The following is a 24,929-nucleotide window of genomic DNA, read 5'->3' on the forward strand; positions in this document are numbered from 1 at the left end:
AAATCAGAGAGATCATATCAGATCGAAATGCACAACAACAATTCTATTTAAGAAAATATTAAATCGAAAATTTTGAAGTTAAAACAAATATTGGTATAACTCCATCCAAGAATTCTAAAACATCAATTTTCATCCCCAATTCAAGGCCAAAATTTTTACATCTAGGATTTGAGGTTCGTTTTGTTTTTTTGTTTGAATTTTTATTAAAGCTATCATCATGTTATGTGAAGTGTATAATAATGAATAATATATTTGTATGCAATATTGTTTGTTTTGTTTTATAGTTAATTTTTGGGCAGCAATTTAGAATTGTCTATGAACTTATGATTAGTTCGGGGTTTATCGATGGGTGAGGCAGAAATGACAGTAATTATAATAATAACTTAATAATTTTTTAAAAAAAATGACCAAAAAAGAAATTTTTAGTTATTTATCTTGCTCTAATCGTACCCTCTAATTTATAGTGGCGTGGTCCATTAACGTTGGACTAGGAGACCGACCCAAGAGAGGATGAATACGATTGTGCCATCTACTCTCCATATCAGGGAATAAACACCATACAGAAAAATTAGTTTTATGTACATACGAGAGCATGATTTGCATGTAAGTGCAATGCACTCTCTATTATGTTTCTAGTTAATGTTGTTTTTATTATACTTACATATTTTATTATCACACTCGTGTTCTTCTATTTACCATATGTTTTTTTGTTTATATTTTTTTAATATCTTTATTAATTGTTTTAGTATGAAAACAATAGGACCTTCGGCAAGCCCTTTTCAAGAGAGAAGACTAATCTCGGACCAACTGATGAATGGGCCGAGGGTTTCTTGCACAACAAACACACGTAAACTAGCGTTGGGGTAGTTGCTGAGGAAGGCCCCTCCGATGCTAAAGTCAGTTCAATGTGTCGAGAGAGAAAAGCTATATAAGAGAATTAATTGCTTAAGGTTATTTCTGAATCCATGATAAATGAGACAATTGATGGCTTGAGGACTGGGCCCGGAGTCAGATGGACTTGCCATGCTGACTGGGTTTGATTGACTTTAGCATGCTTTGGAGAGTTGAACCTTGCTTTGGGCTTTTGTAATTAAATCATTTGGATTGGTCCAATTAGGTTGACTGAATTAGACCAAACAACTTGCCCCCAGACCCGATTCGGAAGGATGACGGGTCGGGTTTTGACTTGCAAAATAGAGGGAAACAAATGATTGTAATTTGAATCTGGAATTTGGACAGTTAGTGACGTTTTAACAGTTGTTTAAGGAGAATAATTGAGGGAAGGTGGAAGGTTTAGTGGGTAGTTAACTTGGGAAAGTGTTTTCCGGTTATGATTAAGTGGAAGTAGTGGGGTTTTCAGCGGTTCGGACTCTTGGAAATCTTGATTCCAGCAAGTTTATTTAAACCGCCCTCTCCACTCTTTTTATTCACTTTTCTCAAACATTGCTTTCCTGAATTTGCTAACACCCTTGAGAACCCGATTCCTTTTTTTCCTTTATTCTCTGCAATTCCGAGCTTTTAGACTGAAATTCATTGCCCCGAACAAATTGATCGACAAATTCCGCGTCTGACAAAGGTAAATTTCTCCGAAACTTGTTCGGATTTCCCTGCTTTCCAACGCTTTTTCCTTTTTCCCGATTTCTTGATATTCGTGTAAACAATGGCTCAAGACCGAGGAAAAAGGCCTTTAGTTGCTGAGGATGGGGAGGATGTTCCTCCACTAGGTGCTCGGCGCAGCCGGCCACTTGGGCAAATGCCGCCCTTGAGCAGCCGAACCTCCTCCCTGGGAGAGAAGATAGGGTTTCTTCTGGGGATCCCCCATTGCTGTGATACCACTAGCTTCGGTGCCTTACCGAGGTTGGGAAGAGGCCAACACCTCTAGCAGTGGTTCAGTGCATGGGCCTCGGCGACTGCCAACTGGGGCCACTGAATGGTACAACCCGCCGAGAACTTTGGGCTGATGAATGCTGCTCCCTATGACTGGTGGGTCAATGGGAATGCCCTCCATCACTTCGCCGAGCAAATCGAAATATTCAACGGCATAATGGAGGAAGACGGGTATTGGTGTCAAATGCCCGTGGCCGAGGATAGAATTCACAGGCCCCTCCTGGCTATATTAGGGTGTATACTCGGCAGCTGCAGTTTGGGCTGAAGTTCCCTTTGCATCCGTTAATTGTGGAAGTGCTGAATGGGTACAATATCTCATTGTGCCAATAACCCCGGTCAACATCCAAAGAGTCATGGCATTCCTCTGGGTCTGTCTCTTCTATGGATTCGAGCCAAGCATCCACGTTTTTCGGAAACTGCATAAGCTGATGCCGAATCAGCAATCTGATGAGCACCATGGCTCTAGATGATGGAGGATTAAAACCTCGATAGGGCACTTGACCACTTGGCCGAATGATACATCCAATAAAGATTGGAGAGGCTAATGGATATGGATTCGGGCTCCTGCTGAGGAGGATCACCAAATTATTTTGGAGGGCCGAGGCATCTGAGAATGCCAGATCCGAAAATGAAAGCCATCGGTCCGGATGAGTTCTCAGCCAAAGAAAAAGAGTTGCTAACTCTCTTCGGCAAGAAGAGAAATCCAGGGGGCTCTGGCCGAATGGCCTATGTGCCGGAGACTTGGCTGCCCTGCTACCACTATAATTTCAAAGAGAAGATACTCGGTGCTGTTGGTCTCAGCCGAAAGTACCAAAATGGTAAGAGGTTCGGTTGGGGCCGAAAGCCTTTGCTTTTCTTTTTTATTTTTCTTTCTGTTTTTATTGGTTGCTCTTTCATGCATATTAACCTTTTTCTTTTGGTTTTTCAGAGCTGCATGAAGGGAATTGTGGCCTCGAATACAATAGACTCGGCATCAACGCTGCTCGGCGAGTGACGAAGAACGCCCTAACAATAATTGATCCTTCAGCTACGGCCCCTTCACTGCGCTCGTCAATGCTTGAGGTAGTTAAGCCAGCTGAGTATTCACAACAAAAACCTTGGTTCTTGAAAAGGGACTATTTTTCTTATTGGGTCCTGAAGAACAAGTTGTTGCTACTGCTGCTAGCGTACAGGCTGGAATCTTTGCCAGAACTTCTGAGCAAAGTGCTAAGCTGCAAACTTTTGTTGCTTAACCTTACGCACTTAGTGCCGAGGACGAGCAACTACTAAAGACTTCGGTAAGCCTTACTGCTTTTTCTGTTTTCTTTTTCTCCATGTCTTTCTCCTTCTACTTCAGATTTTCTAACTTGTAAAATTTTTCTAAGTACTAAGCTTCGGCTTGGAGTTTTTTTTTTTTTTTTTTTTTTTTTTTTAATGATAATGATATCACTCCTTGCCCCCCTTTCTCTTCTGCTGCAGTCTGACGAAGGAGAAGGAGACAAGAGAGAGGCTGATATGGACTGATCTTCTTCAGACGATTTTTTGGCTGAAATAATGGCTGGCCAAAGGAGAAGAAGGGCAGTAGTAAATTCGAAACAATTCCCGGTTACTGAGCCCCCAACTAAGAGACCTCGGCTGGATGAGGACCAGGCCGAGGTGGCTAAAGAGAAAACTCCTCCTCGTCACGAGAATAAGGAGGAAGAAGTTCAGCAAAGGTCTCCTCCCATCACCCAATCTTCTCCGTCTCCTCGGCACCTAGCTGAACCTTTCGCTGATGAGGTTCAGAAAGAGGATGATGCATTACTTGTGCAGCCCGAGGATGACGATGTTCGAATTTTGGATGTGAGGCCAGAAAATTTCAAGGAAGCCGAAGAAAGAGTTGATGATCCCAAGAACTTTGACGTTCCATCAACTTCTGCTAGGAACTCTTTCCGGACTTTCCAGTCTTCAGACATGGGGTTTGAGTCTGCCCCACTTTTGATTGTTCCAGAAGCTGTTAGGAACAGCATGCTGTCTCACCGAAACTCAGCTGTTGAGTTTTTTTGGTGACTTATCTGGCCTTTTCGAGCTGGAAAGGGCGAAGGTCTGGTCTCTTCGGGCAGCTGCTTGAGTGTCCGAACCTTTTACGAGGGTGCCAGACCCTTTTGCTGAGAACCGTAAGCTGTTAATGCAGGTAGCTTTTTCTTACTTAACTTTTTTGTTTAAGTGCTTTTGCTTCCTTTCCATTAAGCTTGTTTTCTCCTAAGATATTTTCTCAAATTTTTACTTAAGTCCTTTTCCTCGGCTAACTTGTCTTCGAACCTTGTAGGTCGTTCATAACCATGTCATGGCTACGGGTTTGAACGAGGAGCTGAAGAATAAAGCCGAGGAGGCTGATCACCGAGCTTAACTAGCCGAACTGAAGAGCAAAAAGGCAGAGGAGGAATCTGCAGAGAGCAAATCCAGGATGGAAGAAATGGCGGCCAGCTTCCGAAACTTTTGCCGAGAAATTAAGCAAACCATTTTTTCCTTGGATTGGAGAGGGCCACGCCTTAATCTAAGAATATGGGGCTGTTGATATTCCGAGCTTCAAGGCTCGGATAGAAGAAAAATGAAACAAGAGGCAGAAGTTCGACAAATGATGACGAGGAATTCAGAGTGAAGCAGGCTAATCTTGAGGCTGAAGTTCAGCGACTCAGAGATCAGTTGAAGGCCAAGGACTCTGATCTCTCCAATTTTAAGACTGAATTAAAAGGAGTTCAAAGCCAGCTTGAGGTCCAGACTGACGAAGCTTCTAAGGCTAAGGCAGATCTCGAGGCTGCCCGAAACTTGCTGAAAGTCCGAATCTACACCCAAGATCAGTATGATGAGGGTTTTGATAACGACTTCAAAGTTGCTCGGTGCCTGGCCTTTCATGCTGATCCAAGCATCAATTGGGATGTGGTCGAAGAATGGTCAATGATTCCTACCCATCCCAATCTGCTTACTGCTCATGAAGCCAAGCTCGCTTGCCTTGCTTGCCTAGTTGAAGTTGAGGCCCGAGAAGAAGAAGAGGCTGCAAGGGAGGAGCAAGATATTGCTCAGCCTGCCTCGTCCTCTGCTGATGCCGAAACTACCAAGGCTCCAAGTGCAGATCCGACCAACGCCTAAGCATAAGAACTCGGGCAGTCGTCTGCAGAATTTTGCGGATCATCATGTGCTTGAATGATAATATACCGCATCTGTTTTTTGCCTTTCTTTTGCTTCAACTTGACATGCATTGTACAAACTTATTTTTGCTTATTTTTTAAGTACTTGTACTAGTTTCGACAGCTGTTATTTTCCGCTTTTGGGCGGCTGCCGATTTAAGATTTCATTGTACTTGACCTTAAAACCCTCAATTTGAATGAATTTGAAGTTTTTCTCAGCTTTTCTCTTCCATTGCCCTGTTTTCTTTACTTAGTCTTGAACCTCGGCTTGGGGATACTTTTGGCTGAGAACTTCAATGTTTGCAGCGAGTGCACTGTTTTGCTTTCATTCCATTTTCCTTGCTCCTTCTACTTAGATTTTTTCAACTTGTGAAATTTTTTCAAGTACTAAGCTTCGGCTTGGAACTGGCTAGCTGAGTGCCTCTTGCCCCCCTAGAAATCTAAAGATTAGATCTTCAGGTTTTTTGAGGTGATTGTTTCGACTTTTTTTATATAGCCAAGGATCTGCCTCGGCAAAATTTTTGAAGTAATCCAGACTTTAGAGTTTCTACTCATTTTTCTTTTATCTTCTGTTTTGTTTTTGAAGGATACGATTTCGTTGTTCAGAAGTCTTGGACTCCGAGAACAATACATCCTGATCTTTATAATTCATCCGAGGGAACAACTATCTGAAACACGATGCCAGGGGAATGCTCTATCTGAAGTACAATGCTTCACTAGGCAATACTTCGGAAATGCAATCATCACATGGAACTGATTCATCCGAAGTACAATGCTTCATTGGGCAATACTTCGGGGCTTTATCAGCTCCTATTTTTTAGGCAATGTTTCGGATGCGCCTATGGCCTCTTTGTCCGGAGGAACTGATTCATCCGAAGTACAAGGCCTCATTAGGCAATACTTCGGGGGTTTATCATTTATCCTCGTCTTGGCAGGTTTTACGGCTTGCCGAAGTATAAGGCCTCATTAGGCAATACTTCGGGCAGCACCGAACGAAAACCTTGAATTTTTTCAAAAACTATTGAAGACAGAAAAAATAGAAACTTGCTGAATTTGAATAAATGGTGGCTCAAAGGCCTTTCATTAATAAGAAAGATGTACTTACATAGATTTTTCTTCCCCAAAGGGCTTTACACATGGTATTTCTTAAGTACATCGGCATTCCAGTGATTTTTCAACTCAGTACCATCCAACTGCCGAAGTCGGTATGTTCCCGGCTGAAGCTCATCATATACTTCGTAAGGTCCCTCCTAGGTGGCTGAGAGTTTCCCATGAATGCGGCCTTTTTTCATAGCAGCAGCATTCCGCAGAACAAGATCCTCAACTTTGAGAAGTCTTGCATGGACTCTTCGGTTTTAAAATTTGTTGATTCTTTGCTTGTATGCAGCCTTTTTATCTCGAGCCGAATCTCTGATCACATTTAAGAAGTCAAGGGACTCTTTCATGAGTTGTTCATTTTCTTCGGGTGAGAAGAGATTTACTCGTAGACATTCTGAGCCAATTTTCACTGGAAGGATGGCTTCGGATCCATACACCAGCTCAAAAGGTGAATGCCCCGTTGCCTCTTTTTCTGTTGTCCGAAGTGACCAAAGAGTTCCTAGAAGTTCCTCTATCCACTTGGACTTTTAATCTTCAACTCTCTTCTTAAGAGCGTTGAGGATTTGTTTATTTGCAGCTTCGGCTTGACCATTACTCTGCGGATGACAAACTGCAGAATACGCCAATTTAATGCCGAACTGATCTGTGTACCGCTTCAGTGGAAAATTGTCAAATTGCCTCCCATGATTGAAGACAAAAACTTTCGAAATCCCGAAGCGAGTGATAATGTTCTGCCAGATATATTTTCTGACAGTTTGCTCTGTAATGTTTGAAGCTGCTTCGACTTCGATCCATTTGCTGAAATAGTCTATGCCGACTCTCAGCCATCTCTTTTGGTATGGAGCATCGGGAAATGGTCCCAAAATGTCCAGTCCCCAATGAGCAAACGGAAGAGGATTCAGGATTGGCTGAAGATCTCGCGATGGTCGATGGATGATTGGTGCGAACTTTTGACATTTTTCACATTTTCTAACCAGTTCCTTAGCATCTGCGATCATGGTTGGCCAATAATATCCGGCCCTTAGCGCGTTATGGGCTAAGGTTCTTCCCCCTATGTGGTTTACGCAGATGCCGAGATGAATTTCCTGAAGGATGTAATCATCATCAGTTGGACCCACGCATTTTAATAGTGGGGCTGAGAAGGACTTTTTCAGGAGTTCCCCTCTTAAGATGATGAAACTTGAGCTAATTCTCTTCATCTTAGAGGCTAAGTTCCTGTCTTACGGGAATTTCTCTCCGAAGTTTGTAAGCTAGGATGGGGTCCATCCAACTCAGCTCGTGTGTGACGCAGCAAACCTCAGGTTCTTGGTCCACACTTTTTTCTCGGCTCACTTCCACATATACAGATCGGTTCAGCTTGGTTACAGTTGAACTTGCAAGTTTGGAGAGTGTGTCGGCTTGTGCGTTCTGACCCCTTGGGATCAGCTCGACTTCAAAAGTTCTCAACTTCGCAATGACACTTTTGATCTTTGCGAGGTAGGCAATCATTAAGGGCTCTTTGGCCTCATATTCACCTCGGATCTGATTTGCGACAAGTTGAGAATCTGTTTTTAAACAGACATACTCGGCGTTCAATGCTATGCACAACTCTAGACCAACAATTGTTGCTTCATATTCAGCTTCGTTATTTGAAGCCTTGAATGAGAATTTTAATGCATATTCAAAGGATTTGCCTTCGAGAGAGGCTATGACGACCCCTGCCCCCAAACCATTCACGGTGGAGGATCCATCCGTGAAAACGGTCCAGATTTTCAAGAACACTTGGCTAGGAAGTCTGCTAAGGCCTAGGCCTTGATAGCTGCCCTTGGCTGATAGCTGATACTGAACTCGGTGAGCTTGAAAGCCCACTTTGCTAGTCTACCAGATTCTTTACTTTGTCGAGGACTTTTTCCAGCGGTTGATCAGTTAAGACCACTATTTGATGGCAATCGAAGTAGGGCCTCAGCTTCCGAGCGGCTATCACTACTGCATATGTAACTTTTTCAAGTAGGGCGTAACGTGTCTCGGCATCTGTCAGAGTGTGATTGACGAAATAGATCGATTGCTGAAATTTTTTCTTCTTCCCTTAGCAACACCGTGCTTATAGTGGCTGGGCTAACTGCCACATATAAGTACAGGGTTTCTCCTTCAGCTGGTCTTGCCAGTGTTGGGAGTTGAGCCAGGTGCTCAAGGAGTTTCTTAAAGGCTTCTTTTTGCTCGTCTTCCCAGATGAGCTCTTTTGATTTGGGGAGTTTTAGCGCTTTGAAGAAAGGCAACCCCTTGTTCGAGGCCTTAGAGATGAACCTAGAAAGGGCAGTCATTCTGCCAGTGAGACGCTAAACATCCTTCTTTATTTTCGGCTCGGGAAGATCCAGAGCTGCTTGAACTTTGGCGGGATTGGCATCAATCCCCTTTTGCTGACCAAGAAGCCGAGGAACTTGCCTGAATTCACGCCGAAGACACACTTCTTCGGATTTTGCTTCATTTGATTTTTTCTAAGGGTGGAAAAGGCGTTTTTGCCTGAATTCACGCCGAAGACACACTTCTTCGGAACTTGCCTGAATTCACGCCGAAGACACACGCCGAATACCTGATCAACCAGCCTTTGATAAGTTGCCCCCGCATTTTTCAATCCGAAGCGCATAAGAAAGGCGTTTTTGCTTTGTCATCGAGGTGCATGAAGATCTGATGATATCCAGAAAATGGGTCCATAAAACTAAGCAGGGCATGCCCACTTGTCGAGTCGACTAGCTGATCGATCCTCGGCAAGGGATAAAAGTCCTTCGAACAGGCCCTATTTAGATCTGTGAAGTCAACGCACATTCTCCAGGTGCCATTTGCCTTCTAAACCATCACCACATTGGCCAACCATTCTGGATACTGTCAAGGTTCAATGAAACCTGCATCTAGAAGTTTTTTTACTTCAGTTGCGATGTATTGGTTCTTTTGAGCGGAGTAATTCCGCTTTTTTTGCTTAATTAGCCGACATGTAGGGTTGACATTAAGCTTATAAGAGATGAGGTTCGGATCAATCCCGGGCATGTCTATTGCCGAGAAAGCGAACACATCTTTGTTGTCCCGAAGGAGTTGAATTAGTTCAACACGAACATTTGGATCAAGTCCCAGTCCAATGCTGACACATCTTTCAGAATTCCCTTCGGTCAACTCTATTGACTCAGTCTGATTGTCCAGTTCCATGGCTTTGGCGCTGGACTCCTCTCGATCAGGCCTATTGTCAATATTAGCAGGCTTCCCAGACTGTGGCTGATGTTCTGAGTCTTTCGGCTCAGATGAGGAATCTGCCTTTTCCTTTCCCAAAGATTTTTCTTTTGCTGAGGTTTCTTGGGCTAAAGCACTTAAGCCTTTAGGCCTTTTTGTGCAACGGTCCTTTTCTTTTTCCTTTTCATCATCCTGGTCGTAAGAGGCAATGTGGTCCTTCGAGTCCGAAGTACCGTCGTAAGTGATGTACGCCGGGATTTTCACCGTCGGTACATGCTCTTCCAGTATCCAACTTTGGAAAGGTGAGCTGATAGTAACCATTACGGCCTTCCCTTTACGTCTAACCGTTGGGACCTCGCTCCTCCCTCTTAGAGAGGTTGAAGTGGTTTTCGTCCTCGGCTGAGACGATTTGGGGTACGGCTCGGTTCCCTCCGGGTAGGTGACGCGACTATGCACGCTCATCTCCCTTGGGCCTAGACGTTCGTGAACGTTTAGGCGAGCAGGCTCTTGCCATGCGGAGGTGGAATTGCTGCTTTTGTAGCTCTTGGAGTCCCGGGTTTTGGAATTGTCAAAGAATTGGGAGTTCCTTTTCCTTTCCCGCTCGGTCCTACAAGTGTCCTCCTTTTACTTGTCCCCGAGCTCCTTGAAGGAAGGAGCCCGTCCACTATCCTCTTGGCCAATCCTCCTTCTAAGGTGTCTTGGCGAAAGAGGCGAGTGATCACGGGGTGGTGGAAAGGTACCTGCTTGAGCCTTCATGAAATCCATGACGACCGCGACGGCTTGCGCCACTTCCTCTGTAGAGGGCCCCGTTTGGGGAGTTGTTCTCGGTCGAGACTGAGAATGTGAGCTTCGTGGAGGAGGACTCTTTGCATTTGATTGATTTGGCCGAGACGAACTTCTCGGCTGACGAGTATGATGGGACGGTGACTTCTCCGATGCTGCCCTTTCCGGGGAAGAGGGGGCTTTGGAAGAAGAAGGAGAAGAAGGTTCCGGTGATGGGTTCCTTCTCACCGTGATTAGGTCTCTCTTCGAAGAGGAAGGATCGTTCTTCTTAGCACTCTTGGCGCTTTTACCGCTCTTAGTCATGTTTCTACTAAGATGGGTTGGATTTTTGGCTTAATTTTGTGTATCTTCCCCACAGACTGCGCTAAATTGTTTCGGTATGAAAACAATAGGACCTTCGGCAAGCCCTTTTCAAGGGAGAAGACTGATCTCGGACCAACTGATGAATGGACCGAGGGTTTCCTGCACAGCAAACACACGTAAACTAGCCTCGGGGGTGGTTGCCGAGGAAGGCCCCTCCGATGCTAAAGTCAGTTCAGTGTGTTGAGAGAGAAAAGTTGTATAAGAGAATTAATTGCTTGAGGCTATTTCTGAATCCATGATAAATGAGACAATTGATGGCTTTTATACCTTTGCTCAAAATATAAGGATTGGGCCCTGAAGTCAGATGGGCTTGCCATGCTGACTGGGCTTGATTGACTTTAGCATGCTTTGGAGAGTAGAACCTTGCTTTGGGCTTTTGTAATTAAATCATTTGGATTGGCCCAATTAGGTTGACTGAATTGGACCCAAACATTAATGAATTAGCCTACGTTAAGTTTAGTGGTTAACCTTACTTTTGTTTATCTAATTTGAATTTGAAATGACTTTTCCTGATCTAATCTAATCTTTTTTTTTTTATCTGTTCTAATAGTCCAATTTGAATAAATTTTGAACGTACATGTACGATAATCAATAAGGAAAAAAAAATATCAAATGAGGTCTTATTATTAATTAGATTTACACATATCAATGTGTATTTTTCAAATATATATGTAATTTTCATAATTTTTTATTGCAAAACTAAAGACATCTAACGATAAACAATAATCACAAATAATATAATAAATTATGATAACCAATTGTCGGTAAGTGTATTGGTGATTGGAGCTACACTTGATAAGGAGGATCGCGTGTTCGATCCCCGCAACAACAACTATATTGGGAGGGGACTGAAACCTAACCACCCATAACTGATCCTCGAATCCATATTAACCCAAAGGCTAAAACGGGTGGAACACCAAAAAAATAATAAAGTATGATTTGAACTATTTTTTTTTTATATGAACGCAAATAAGTACAGATGCTTAAATAGTGTAAACTAAACATTGCTTTAATTAGAGTTTTTATTTTATTATATTTTTTTTTTAATTTTTGAAGGGGCTTCATTTAGAATAACTCTTTATTCATTCTTTTGGAGGCATATTGTATGTATTGACTATATATAGACATATAATTGGCTAGGTGTAGACATTGCCTATAAAATGTCGCTCCCCTCCTCAACCTCAGTCCGTCAGTCGATTCAATAAGGAAGAAGTATTTGAGCATCTTACTTCGTTCTACTCTAGTTTTTTTTTTTTTTTTTTGAAGGATCATTTTACTCCACATAATTTTATTAGGGAGAACAACTAACATTATTTATCTTGATTTAATTTCTTCTTCTAGTTTTAACACATTATACAAATTTATTTTATTTCATGGAGTTGACAACAATGGACATGCTTCAAATTTTCCACATGAACAAAGGCCAAGGGGAAGAGAGTTATGCAAAGAATTGTACTGTTCGGGTAATTATATACACACACCACTTTTACTTTTTTATTATTCATATATGAGTACTAACTGTACGCTATGTAAAATAAATGTCATTTTCTTTATTGCAAATTTTTTTTATATATATTTTATTAATGTTTTAAAGTTATTTTCTTGATAAATATAGGTGTCAAAATGAATAATATTGAAATTGTTAAAAAAAAAATGGCGTAAGAGTATAAATAACAAATAAAAAAGAGCCAACAAGGTCACCTCTTGACCTAGTGGTTAAGAATGAAAATATGTGTACGATAGATCAGTTTCAGATCTCCCATTCCGTAAAAAGTTTTTTTAAATATGAGTTTTTTTATTGGGTATGTAGAAAAGTCTTCAATTAAATAATTTTTTATTTTTACTTTCAGAACAAGATATTATCCCTAACAAAATCATTTGTTGAAGAAGCCATACAAGGCTACTTAAGCAATGAATTACCAGAGACCATGGTCATCGCCGACCTCGGTTGTTCATCAGGCCCAACGGCCCTAGGGGCGGTGTCGGAGATAATCAACATGGTTAATGCAAAATGCCGGAAGATGGAGGGACATCCATCATCACCCAAGTTTATGGTGTTTTTGAATGACTTACCAGGGAATGACTTCAATGGGGTGTTTGGATCACTCTCTAATTTTCAAAAAAAGTTGACAGAGGAAAAAGGCGGTGAGTCATGTTCATGTTTTATAGCTGGTCTTCCTGGAAGTTTCTATGGGAGGTTGCTTCCAAACAAGTCCTTGCACTTTGTCCATTCTTCTTCTAGCTTGCATTGGCTCTCTCAGGTTAGATTTTTTCTTTACTATTAGCTGTTTTTTTATGCACAAATACTTGGTAAAATTTCTATGCTTAGTATTCTACTCTAGATTATTCCAAGACACTTGCTCCATGCCATGTCCAATCAGTATAATACTTGACACACTATCCTTTATCAATTACTTCGTTTCGAAATAATTAATTGATACGGAGTATATTTTACTTTTTTGCCCGTTTCAAAATAATTGACACGCTATCATAGATGACAAGAAATCGAACTCTATCATTATTAAATTATATTTATCATATTTACCATAGCTCATTAATAATTTTTTCTATTCTCACATCACATGTTACCTTTTAATATAAATATATTAATTCGTATAAAGTAAATTTACTAACTTTACTTTACATTAAACAATTTTATCGTCCCCTACCTATTATTTTCTTAAACTACGTGCCGAATGAAGAGGGTCAATTGTTCCGAAGTGGAAGGAATATTTACTTATGGAGCATTGTGCATGTGAAAAGTATAATAATGCTCTTTATTTTCATTTAATTAAAGTTTTAGTTTAGATGAAAATAATAAGAATTAGAGATTTTTTTTTTTTTGAGGAAAGAGATAATTTTAGATATATAGTAAGAAAATAATGAGTTAATAATTTTGTATCGGAATGAAAATTTGTTAAAGTAAAAAAACCTATACATATTACATAGCTTAATAAACTTAATTTAATCTAGTATTGATTAATTTTAAGATTTTGTGATGAAATTGAATAATCGTGACTAATTGTCAACATCATCATAGACTCATAAGTCATAGTGGTACCAAATTGTTCATAATATACAATGTATATATTTTTGTTTCATAAAAAAACTCAAATTACCGTATCAATTATTATTAAAAAAAAAAAAAAAGGAATAAAATGTGACATAACTACACCAACAATATTATTTTACAAATCTTATAAAGTTAATTAGGAACGTGGATTATGAATCATATGTATCTTTGCTTCTTTCTCCACTCCAACAATTCACTATCCAATTTGCTACTGTCCCTATTTACGCGACTTACGAGTAATTAATACTAATACCCGTCTATCAACTGTTCATATACATATGTTTTGTGCCACTGGCAAAGTAAGTCAATGAAGACAAATTAGTGAAATTACAAGTTCACAGTTGTTCTTGGACCACCCACAAAGACACAACATTCACAATTATTGAATATTGATGTACTTATTCATCAATAGCCATTCAAAACCTATCTTAAAAGGTATCCCCTATCAAAAATAGTATCAATTCAAAGTCGTCACTTTAACTTAGAAACCTATGTTTTCACCCCCACAAAAAAAAAAAAAAAAAAAGAAAAAAAAAAAAAACCTAATATCTATGTACGGAGTACGAAGTTAACCAGTTTCCTCAATTAGAATACTACTTTTATTTAGTATTAGTAGCAACTTTGCAATATTTTATATATCACAAATAATACCCCTAAAATTGTAACTAATATTTAACGGAGGTAGTATTTAAACTTGGTACATTGTATCTATAACACCTAATATTTTCTTTAATTTGGTAACTAATAAGCACCATTTCTCTTTTAAAGGTTAATTTTTATTGATGAATATAAGTAATTTACATAGTAATACAAGTTGGGGCCTTGGGTTATATATAAGACCAATGACGGGACGCGATGCTAAGTTTAAGTTTAATTGATATTTTATATCATGTTCTCTAGAATAAACTAATAATATCATGTTATATGTATTCCTCCATATAAGATTATTATTATTGTTAATTAAAAAAAAAACTCTGTATATATATTTGCATGTGTGACAGATTGATCGACCGTGTATAACTTTTAATATAGAAAAATGTACTTGTGTATAGTCATATACTCATATTAAATACTTATATGCAGCTCATAGCATAGTCGTGTATCACCTATTGAAAATCGAGAAATAAGGTTTGATTTAATTTGCAGGTTCCAGCGGGTTTGGATGACAAAGATAACGCAAAGATGCTAAACAAAGGGAAGATATACATGTCAATGACTAGCCCAAATGAAGTGATAAACGCATACAAGTTACAATTTAGAAAGGATTTCCTTTTATTTTTGAAATGTCGTGCAGAAGAAGTAATTTCAGGGAGGCGTATGGTGTTAACATTTATGGGTAGAAGGTCCAATGATCCTACTTCTTCTGAAGATAATTTCTATCCTTGGGAGTTGATTGCCAAGAGCTTTAACAGCATGGTTTCTGAGGTTAGTTTTTTTAGGTTTTACTACCACTTATGTGTGATATGATTTTAGACAACATAAATTGTAGTATTGAGAATGGATGACAAAATCATACATATTATATATAATGACTTATTGTTTAATGTTTAGTGAAATTTTCTTTGTGGAGGCGGATGTACACTTGGTACATCCGAATTTTTGATAAAAGGCGGAATGAAGATATAGTTGTTTTGTAAAAAACATATAGCTGTTTTACAAAGAACATCCAGCTTTATGTTTTTTTTGTATATCTAAAGAACATCCATAATATTAATAAAGAACATAATAATATTATGTAATGAACATTATTTATATTCACCCACCATAATCTAAAGACAAAATTTAAAGAACATTTCATTGTAAACAATGAATATTATTATGTCACAAATAAAAATACATTACACTGACAATCAAATAACACGGAGATAAAAAAAATATTATTTGACAGTGTGTTCTTTATAAAATAGTGTCAGGTTCATTGTTATAAATAGCTTTATTACGTTATTTTTTTTTTTATATCTTTTATGTTCTTTTATCACGTTCATTACATTTTAACAATATGTTCTTTTCACTTTAGATATATGTTCTTTACAATTCTATACCATGTTCTTTTCACTTTAACTAAATGTTCTTTACATTTCTATACATTGTCCTTTCCGCTTATTTTTTTTTTTTTTTGAACGGATGTACCATGCGCATGGTACATCCGCCTCCATGAACCACTGATTGAATGTTTAGTATTAATATACTCCGTAACAATTCTATATACCACGTATGTTAGCATTTTTTCTATAAATAACTCACTATAATAAGGGTCTCTTCTGTTCACCTTATTTTCACTATTTCAAGTCTAATAAGTTCAGTTAAGTTAAGATAAGTTCAGTTCTAGAAAAATTAAGGGTGCGTTCTATTCACTTGATTTTTACTTATCTGAACTTATCTGATCTTATCTTAACTTATCTGAACTTATTAGCCCTTATTAGAACTTATTTTAGTTATAAATTAAACTTGGGTAGCCCTGATTAACCCTTATCACAACTTGTTTGAACTTATTTTTCCTGAACCTATCTTATCTGAACTTATTAACCCTTATCTGAACTTATTAGCCCTTATTTGAACTTATCTGAACTTATTAACCCTGAAATAAGTGGAAATAAGGTGAACAAAACAGGGCCTAAGTTCAGATTAGTTCAATTCAGGAAAAATAAGTTATAATAAGGGTTACCTAAGTTCAAATTACAACTAAAATAAGTTTTAATAAGTGAAAATCGGGTGAATTGAACACACCCTAAGTTATAATGGTTGTTGAAGATTAAGAACTTTACGTACATTAATAAACATGTCAATGAAAAATAACTTAATTAGAGCCTATTATGCGTGCTCAACTTATTTTGAATTATTTCAACAAGATTTGTTATAAGTATACCGTATACATTTAACATAACATACATATTACGAAATTTTTAGATAAATTCATATAATTTCAAATAAAATAAGTTTAAAAAAAAATTAATCAAGTTCAGACAATTTCTACTAGATAAAAAATTTAAAAAAATAATTAATAACTTAAGACAAAATAAGTGTTCGAAAAAAAAAAAAAACCTTTTTTTTTTTTTTTTTTTTTTTTTTTTTTTTTGTAATTATGAATTGTCTACATATTCGTAAATGAATAATAACAAGTACGACATGCACGTATGATGAACTAATGTAGGGGTTGATTGAAGAGGATAAGCTGGATTGTTTCAATGTGCCATATTATGCACCATGCCTAGAAGAAGTTAAGCAACTAGTAAAAGAAGAATCATCATTTTTCGGGCATCGTTTCGAAGCTGTTGAAGTTGAATGGGATGGAGACGTAAAACTCAGCAACAACCAGTCTGATGAACATAGTTTATGCAAGGCGGCGTTGGCGAAGGGAGAAAGAGTAGCCAAGATACATAGAGCTGTGGTTGAGTCTATGTTGGAGCGTTACTTTGGGAAAATTGTTATGGATGATCTTTTTCAAAGGTATACTAAGATTTTGGAAGATCACTTTACTAATAACCCTAATAATTCCACAATGATTAGTTTAGTTGTTTCCTTAATTAGAAATTAGCTCTACCTTACATGCTTAAGGTTACATAGCTAGCATTTAGTTCTAAAAGTCCTTTCCTTGGATTGTAACCAAAAGATTAACTTAAACTTCATTCGTACGGTTTAACACTACTTGCTTTCTTTTTATTCTTGTAATTGTAGTTTTAAAATGAATGCTTTGCTGTGGAAATGTTTAATAAATTAGCCGTTTGATGATATATCTCTAATTTGATTGAAGATTTCAAAATACGGATTATATTATAAATATATCCTGCTTGAACGATAATTTGAAATCTATAGCAAAAAAAAAAAAAAAGGTGTAATTACATGAGACACCAATTTATACCGTAAACATCCTAAAAAGATGATAAGTTTAATTTTTCGAAAAAAAAATGGTCCAAACATGGCCCAGACCATGTGAACTCGTCTCTTATAGTATTAGGTAAAGTAGGGCTAATTAGAGATGATGATGCTTACATTCTCGATTTTCTGACAAATAGCTAGTACTCTTACTTATTCTGTATTATTGCGTTTCTTCAAATCTGAATTAATCCGTGACAAGTAATTGATTAAAGAGAATAAAAGCGAAGAATTGATAAAAAGAAGCAATCAATTATTCAATTTTAGTAGCCCACTAACTATAGTGGAGAACATTAAACAGCAATGTGCAGGCCAAGATCACAACACCCATCATCTCCCTTAATTATCGTGGCCATTCTTACATCGTTAAATTGCACCACCTTTTAAAACTATATTTAAAATTGAATACCAGTATAATTAAATTATATTTAATTTAAATTAAAACTCCTTATAAGTCTATGAGTGATCATGAACAAAGTATAACTTCATTCCAATTATCTAATAATTATTCGCATACTATATCAAATAATTATTCTTATATCATATCAAATTATTAGAAGAAATATGGCTTTCGGATTATACCTATTTGTTCTCATTTTATTGCTAATTGGTTATTTGATGAAGAAGTTATGGTTAATTAGTCCTGATGAGAGTAAAAATGGGGAATTAAGTCTAAAATTTCCACCGGGTAGTAGAGGATTACTCCCTTATATTGGAGAAACCTTACAATTCATTGCAGCAATTTATAGCAAACAAGGTTTTTATAGCTTCGTTCAAGCTCGCCATCTAAGGTATACTTCAAAACTCTACTAGTACTTTTTTTTTTTATAGTCACCTAAAAAAATGCACATACCTATCCTGAACATAAATTAAAAATATTATTCTTTTACATTGAATTTAATTATTTTTTTCCGATAAGGTATAGTAATTGTTTTAAGACGCACATATTTGGAGAGACCCATGTGTTTGTGGCAAGCACAGAATCAGCCAAGGAAATATTAAGCAATGATTTGGGAAAATTTACAAAGAAGTATATTAGGTCAATTGGAGAAGTAATTGGGTCAGAAAGCCTACTTTGTGCATCACATCAAAATCACAAGCTAATTCGAAGGCATCTTCTTGACTTGTTTAACTCAAATTCCACAGCTGATTTCACCAAGCAATTTGATCAATTGGTTGTAGATTCTCTCAACTCTTGGAAAAATACAGGAAATGTGATCATACTTGATCAAGCACTTAAGGTATGGTCAAATCATTAACAATTCTTTTTGTACAACATCTATATATCTTAGAATAATATACTAGTATAAGAATCACTTTGACCTATTTGCAATCATATTTATGAAGCTATTTTTTTTTTATTAAGTTCAAGATTTATCTATGTTACTTCTTATGGAATAAACTATGTAAAGTTATGGAATATATAAATTGCTTTTGAGTATGCCATAGACATGACGTAAATGAAACTTTTTGATATATGCTTTCGAATTTTTTAGTTGCGATGAATGTACAATGTATACCAATAATAATTATGATTCGACTATTAATTATGGTTGATGAATTCAAATTTGTTTTAATCATACAGGTTTATGCATAAACTTTATTTTTGTACAATATTATACTTGAACAAAGGAATTTTGGCTACACCTATTTTAAATACTAGTATGTTTTATTCACCTGAGTTTCACTTATTTGAACTTTTTGAGGAAAACTTCTTATACCTTATTAAATCTTAATTAGTTGTAATTTGAACTTAAATAGCTCATATTAAAAAAAATTAAAAAAAATTGATAAACTCATCCTATCTGAACTGTTATGACCTTAAATAAGTGAAATTAAGGTTAATATAATTGGGGAATTAATGTTGAGATACCTAAGACTCTAAAATAATAAGTAGAGTAGATTTTATATATTAGACCATAGAGTTATAATTATTTATTCATAATGAATAAATGTCATTTTGTTAAAAAAAAATTGTTAAAAAAATTCAGCACATTGTACGGTTGTACCTGGTATATTTGGGCACTAACAAGTATTTTATGTACTAAGCCACTATAGTGTAAGACTACTTGCTACTTGGGCTTAGAGATTTTCAAATTTACATCCTACTAGTAAATTGGGCTAAGAAAAGTGGGCCAGATTTACTAATACTGTTAAATAATTGGGCCATTGATCTAAGTTGCACAGATAGTGAAAAGTAATGGGCTTAATGTATGAATTTGGCAGATAACCTTCAAGGCAATGTGTAAAATGCTACTAAGTTTAGAAGATGGAAGTGAGCTATCTATGCTACAAAAGGATGTTGCTTGTGTTTGTCATGGAATGCTTGCATTTCCTTTGAATTTACCTTGGACTACTTTCAGCAAAGGTCTTAAGGTAAACTTTCTTAACCTTTGTAGCAGCTTATTAGTAACCCCGGTCCTCGGCCCTTAAATCCTCTCCTAGGCCCTTGCTCCCCTTGGTAGCTAGGTTCTACCTGAGGGCAAGCCCCTAGTCTGCCGTATGAAATTGAGATAAATTGCAAATGTAGGCAAGGAAAAGAATTATGAACTTGCTAGAGAAGATGATTCAAGAGAGAAGAGCAAGACATTCGACACAAATTCCTTATGGTCATGGTAATACAGATTTTCTACAATACTTACTTTTGGGAAAAAATCGCGAACCATGCTCTTCTGATTCAGAGTCAAGCTTAACTGATGCACAAATCAAAGATAACATCTTAACCATGATAATTGCAGGTAATTCTTCAATGAGTCAAATCATCATATTGGAATCATATATTTGTCTTTAATATCTTAAGCAAATCATGGATTAGTAAGAAATTATATATCTAATGATGTGTAAATAATTAAAAATGTAGGTCAGGACACCACAGCTAGCGCGATGACATGGATGGTGAAATACTTGGATGAAAATCAAGGAGTACTCAAAGTTGTACAGGTATATACAAGCTTACTATGTATGATGGATTATGCTTGAGTGTTATGAAATTGACCTTGTAATAATGTAAATGTACATACCATACTTGTATTTAAGTTACTTCGTATAAAATTTCTTTATTCTAACAGGATGAAGTACTCAGCTTACAGAAGAGAGTTGCAACCAAATCCTCCCTTACATTAGAAGATCTCAATGAGATGACATATGCTGCCAAGGTACTATCCCGCCCCCTTTTTTGTTAGCCGCTTATCCCCATACTTCTTTTTGAGATGTCCCTTAAAGATTGTCGCATATTAAATATGACCAAAGAAAACTCGTCATATAGGGACTATTATTAATGAATGGTATAATTCAGGTAGTAAAAGAAAGCTTGAGGATGGCATCCATAGTACCATGGTTCCCAAGAGTTGCACTCCGCGACTGCAACATCTTAGGTTAGTTAGTCTTCCTTAAATTAAGCACATACATATATACATGTTATAATTTTTACTTGATACAGGGTATACAATCAAGAAAGGATGGAATATTAACGTCGATGCTAGAGCTATACATTTTGATCCTACATTACATAAAGATCCTCATAAATTCATTCCCTCTAGGTTTGATGTAAGATTTCCTTACAACATTCACTTGTGTACTCTCTTATACTCAGCTTTTAATCAGTTTATACAAAGACCGAAAAAGAGGTGTATGTGCCTTGATACGTACAACTAAATCATTTGTGATGTATACGTAGAATGAACCAAAACCATACACTTACTTAGCTTTTGGCGCGGGAGGAAGAACATGTCTAGGCATGAATTTAGCCAGAACAATGATGCTTGTGTTCATTTACCGGTTAATCACCACTTACAAGTAAGTCCTCCTAGCAAGACTTGGAAATTTTATTAGTGCTAAGTGTTAACGTTAATTTTTTACTAACAAATCGATTAGTGGATCGAAATAATATCATTTCAAACATGTTTTATGCAATTCTTAGGTGGGAGGTAACTGATCCAGACTCAAGTGTGGAAAATTGGGCACTATTTTCGAGGTTGAAAAGCGGTTGTCCAATCCAAATTACACGAATTAACAATGAAACTAGAATTAAGGATAATTAAAAACATGTACAATCTATTGTATACATTTGAAAATTGTTCTAACAAACAGTTGTAAGTGTGTCACAACGTTTTGATTGGGCTTTACCATATTAAGATCCAGAATTGGTAGAATATGGGCCTGCTCTCTGGACTAAAACAGTTTGTAAAGTTGGGCCGTTGTTACTTCAACTTGGACGCATATGACCTTACGATGCATGAGTAAGATGTTTGGTGCAATGCTCAAAGTCCAAATAAATTGTTGCAAGTTAAAATAATAATAATAATAATAATAATAATAATAATAATAATAATAATAATAATAATAATAATAATAATAATGATAATAATAATAATAATAATAATAATAATAATAATAATAATAATAATAATAATAATAATAATAATAATAATAATAATAATAATAATAATAATAATAATAATAAAATATCAAAAATAAAATAAAATAAAAAAAAAAAAAAAAAGGAAGAAGAATGATGAAAATTTGCAGAATGTAGCTATGGAATTAAGGAGGACAAGTTAGTTTTTTACCTAAAAATTAGCTTCTAACTTTATATATACTTCGTACATAGTACTTCTACTAATATATGTTACTTTAATGGTATATTGACTTTTTTCTTTTTTCTATTATAAACAATTTTGATTGTTGAGCATACACATAAGTGAATTTACATAACTTGGCAATTGGCATGAATTTTACTCAAACTATGATGCATATGTAAATATGTTCCTGTATTCACTACTCCATAGCTTGATAGTTATCAATTAATCAACAATTACAAATTACAACTTACAAATGAAATCTACTGACATCCAGAATTATGTTGCGCTAACTTACAACTATGATGCATTCAAAAACAACCATGTACTTATTTTTAAAGGCGACAATTTCTAATTCAATTCGAAGTTTTAGGGAGAAACTAGTTTTAAGTCCAGTGTAATGCACGGTTTTTATTAATGTTACAATAAATTATAATGTTAATTCAACAATAGTTTATAGTAAACTAAATTAATTTTTATTAAGTGAAGCACGATAAATTGATTTTAATATTTATACCAAAGAATAAAGGGTAACTATTGCATTAAGCCGATCCACTCTATGAAAAATTAAAAGAAATTTAAGAAATATAGGGCTCTATTTAATAAAGAGAAACACATGTGTGATATATACACATATATACCTCCATCCATATTTTATTCACACACTTTAACAAATACGGAGTACAATACTTTATTAATTAATTAAGAATACATTATTTTTTCTTACATTTGTTGGAAATATAATGGTGGGAAATTTTTGCACCAAATTTTGACATATACTAGGTACTTTTTTTTTCCGACACATGCTATTATTGATTTGCCTTTTAAGAATAGAAAATTATTGTATATACAATAATACGTAATATATATTACCAAAGTGAATTTCTTATTTTGTTGAAATAAAATGCATTGCCCAAAATCCAAATAATGAAGTTAGAGCAATTAAAAGATAGAATAATGATAATAATACAAAAATATTGAGTAATAATATTATTCTAAAATATATTGCCTCATCTGTGTTCATTTATTTCTAGAACACCTACTTGTAAATTAAATATATAGAAAATATATCAAATCATTTTTTTTCTTATATACTTGAGTGTATATGGAAGCCAATATAACTGTAAAAATGCAAGGGAAATATTTTAAGTTATGTAATAATTAATGAAGATTTAACCCAAAATATATATATATATATATATATATATATATATATATATATATGTGGAAGGAAAATTTTCAACCAGAAGATGACATGTGTCACTTTTGATTTTGCTTTTAGTATATAGTTATTGATTGTATATTTTTAGTTGACTAATAGTCTTAAGTTTATTCTTAGTTGACTGATAATCTTAACTATATATTTTATGTAAAAGTTGTCACCTGTTGAAAATTGTATTAAGCATATATAGTTCTCGGAAACATATGAACGATTTCAACTCCTTTGAACCAAATTCAATTAAAAAAATTAAAGGTTTTGAAAAGATATTTCAGTATTAATGAATTTACTTACTATGACTCGTATGAGTCGTATCAAAAGTAGTATTACTTATATATTCTACACACCTCATATATCTCCCTTTAAAGTATTTGGTAAATTGTAAAAAATATTATAAAATATTTATATTATCTTATCACGTATAATTTTGGGGGATTTTTCTGTGTAACTGGCCACACTGTATGGCCGGAATTACTCAAGTTATTCCTAATCGAGTAACCCCCGACCGAACGAGTAACCCCTGACCGAGTAACCCCTCAAGTAACCTCTGGCCGAGTAACCCCTGACCGAGCTAGTTACCCCTGATCGAACCCCTCGAGTAACCCCAGCCTCGCGGTGTGACCATCCACATATAAAAAATTGCCTATAATCCTTGATTTTGTTGATATATTTAGGGGCGGAAAATCAAGCGTGAAAATTTTTGATTGACTAATATTCTTAATTATATTTTTAGTGATATATGAGTGATGAGAGTTATTATGTACACCCGGGTGTAATGTACACCCATTACACCCGGAGTCACTTGCTCATTCAATCAACAAATAATATTTGCTCATTTGTTGATTAAATGAGCAAATGACCCTGGGTGTATGGTACACCCGCGTGTATATAACAAATTCTAATGAGTGATAATCTACATATAATATACAATCAATAATATCTATTACTAAACTGTAATATAAACTTGACTAAAATAAGTAGGATATAGGTTTATATAGATGGTAAAGATGGTTCAATAATATGCATGTTATATCATACGAAGTATATCCTTTTTTCCTAGATCTTAAGGAGTATGCAATATATATATTTATATTATCTCGTTGCATATAATATTGAGTTAGTTGATATATTTAGGGGTGGGAAATAAAACGAGAAAATTTTTAACCATAGAGTGACACATGTCAAGGTGTGGCTTGAGTGCCCTGCATTTTGGTATAATTATAGATAGATAGATAGAAAATGGTACTCGTATAAAATACAACTTTTGATTTTTGTATATTATTAGGGTGATAAGATATGTATTAGGGTGATGAGATACACGGGTACCTAAATTATGTCCAAGATGAAATAATGCACGTGTACCTAACTTATGTCCAAGATAAAATTGATTATTACTCCTTATTTTGGAAAGATTTACTACCTTAAGGAAATTTTTCTCAAATTATTTCATCTTTAATTTTGAAACAAAAATTTTATCGCATGGGATCAATATTTTTTTTTTTTTTTTTTTTTGGCAAAAATATTGTGTAAGATAAATTAATAATATTCTTGTATATATAACCTGTGATATTTTTATTATATTAGCACAATTTCTAGGATATAAAAGGTCTTAGAAAATATTGAGTGAACTAATTGCTTTATTTAGGATAGTGAAAAAGGCGGAATTTTTTTCAATGACAAGGTGACACGTGAAGCTATTGTTTCGAGGGCCC

At 35.8% G+C, this 24,929-nt stretch overlaps 2 protein-coding genes across 6 annotated transcripts; both read left to right on the plus strand.

Moving 5' to 3' along the window:
• The first annotated feature begins 11,629 nt into the window (after positions 1-11,629).
• Positions 11,630-17,278, plus strand: LOC110702219 (jasmonate O-methyltransferase-like). The gene is made up of 4 exons (XM_021879921.1): positions 11,630-11,938; positions 12,326-12,736; positions 14,695-14,973; positions 16,700-17,278. Exons 1-4 carry the CDS (start codon positions 11,849-11,851, stop codon positions 17,081-17,083), a joined length of 1,164 nt encoding a protein of 387 aa, XP_021735613.1. The 5' UTR covers positions 11,630-11,848; the 3' UTR covers positions 17,084-17,278.
• A 575-nt stretch (positions 17,279-17,853) lies between these two features.
• Positions 17,854-21,586, plus strand: LOC110702220 (abscisic acid 8'-hydroxylase 4-like). 5 transcript variants are annotated; one of them, XM_021879925.1, is made up of 11 exons: positions 17,854-18,212; positions 18,341-18,662; positions 19,648-19,797; positions 19,952-20,036; positions 20,133-20,159; positions 20,282-20,361; positions 20,490-20,576; positions 20,717-20,795; positions 20,861-20,967; positions 21,098-21,216; positions 21,341-21,586. In XM_021879925.1, the coding sequence occupies exons 1-11, from the start codon at positions 17,986-17,988 to the stop codon at positions 21,459-21,461; spliced, it is 1,404 nt and encodes a 467-aa protein (XP_021735617.1). In that variant the 5' UTR covers positions 17,854-17,985; the 3' UTR covers positions 21,462-21,586. The 5 variants fall into 5 exon arrangements, with proteins under 5 accessions (XP_021735617.1, XP_021735614.1, XP_021735616.1 ...); XM_021879922.1 differs by having other exon boundaries at positions 19,952-20,159; XM_021879924.1 differs by having other exon boundaries at positions 19,952-20,159; positions 20,879-20,967.
• The last annotated feature ends 3,343 nt before the right edge of the window (positions 21,587-24,929 follow it).

The sequence above is a fragment of the Chenopodium quinoa genome, unplaced genomic scaffold (genome assembly GCF_001683475.1).
Source record: "Chenopodium quinoa cultivar QQ74 unplaced genomic scaffold, ASM168347v1, whole genome shotgun sequence".
Classification (NCBI taxonomy): domain Eukaryota; kingdom Viridiplantae; phylum Streptophyta; class Magnoliopsida; order Caryophyllales; family Amaranthaceae; genus Chenopodium; species Chenopodium quinoa.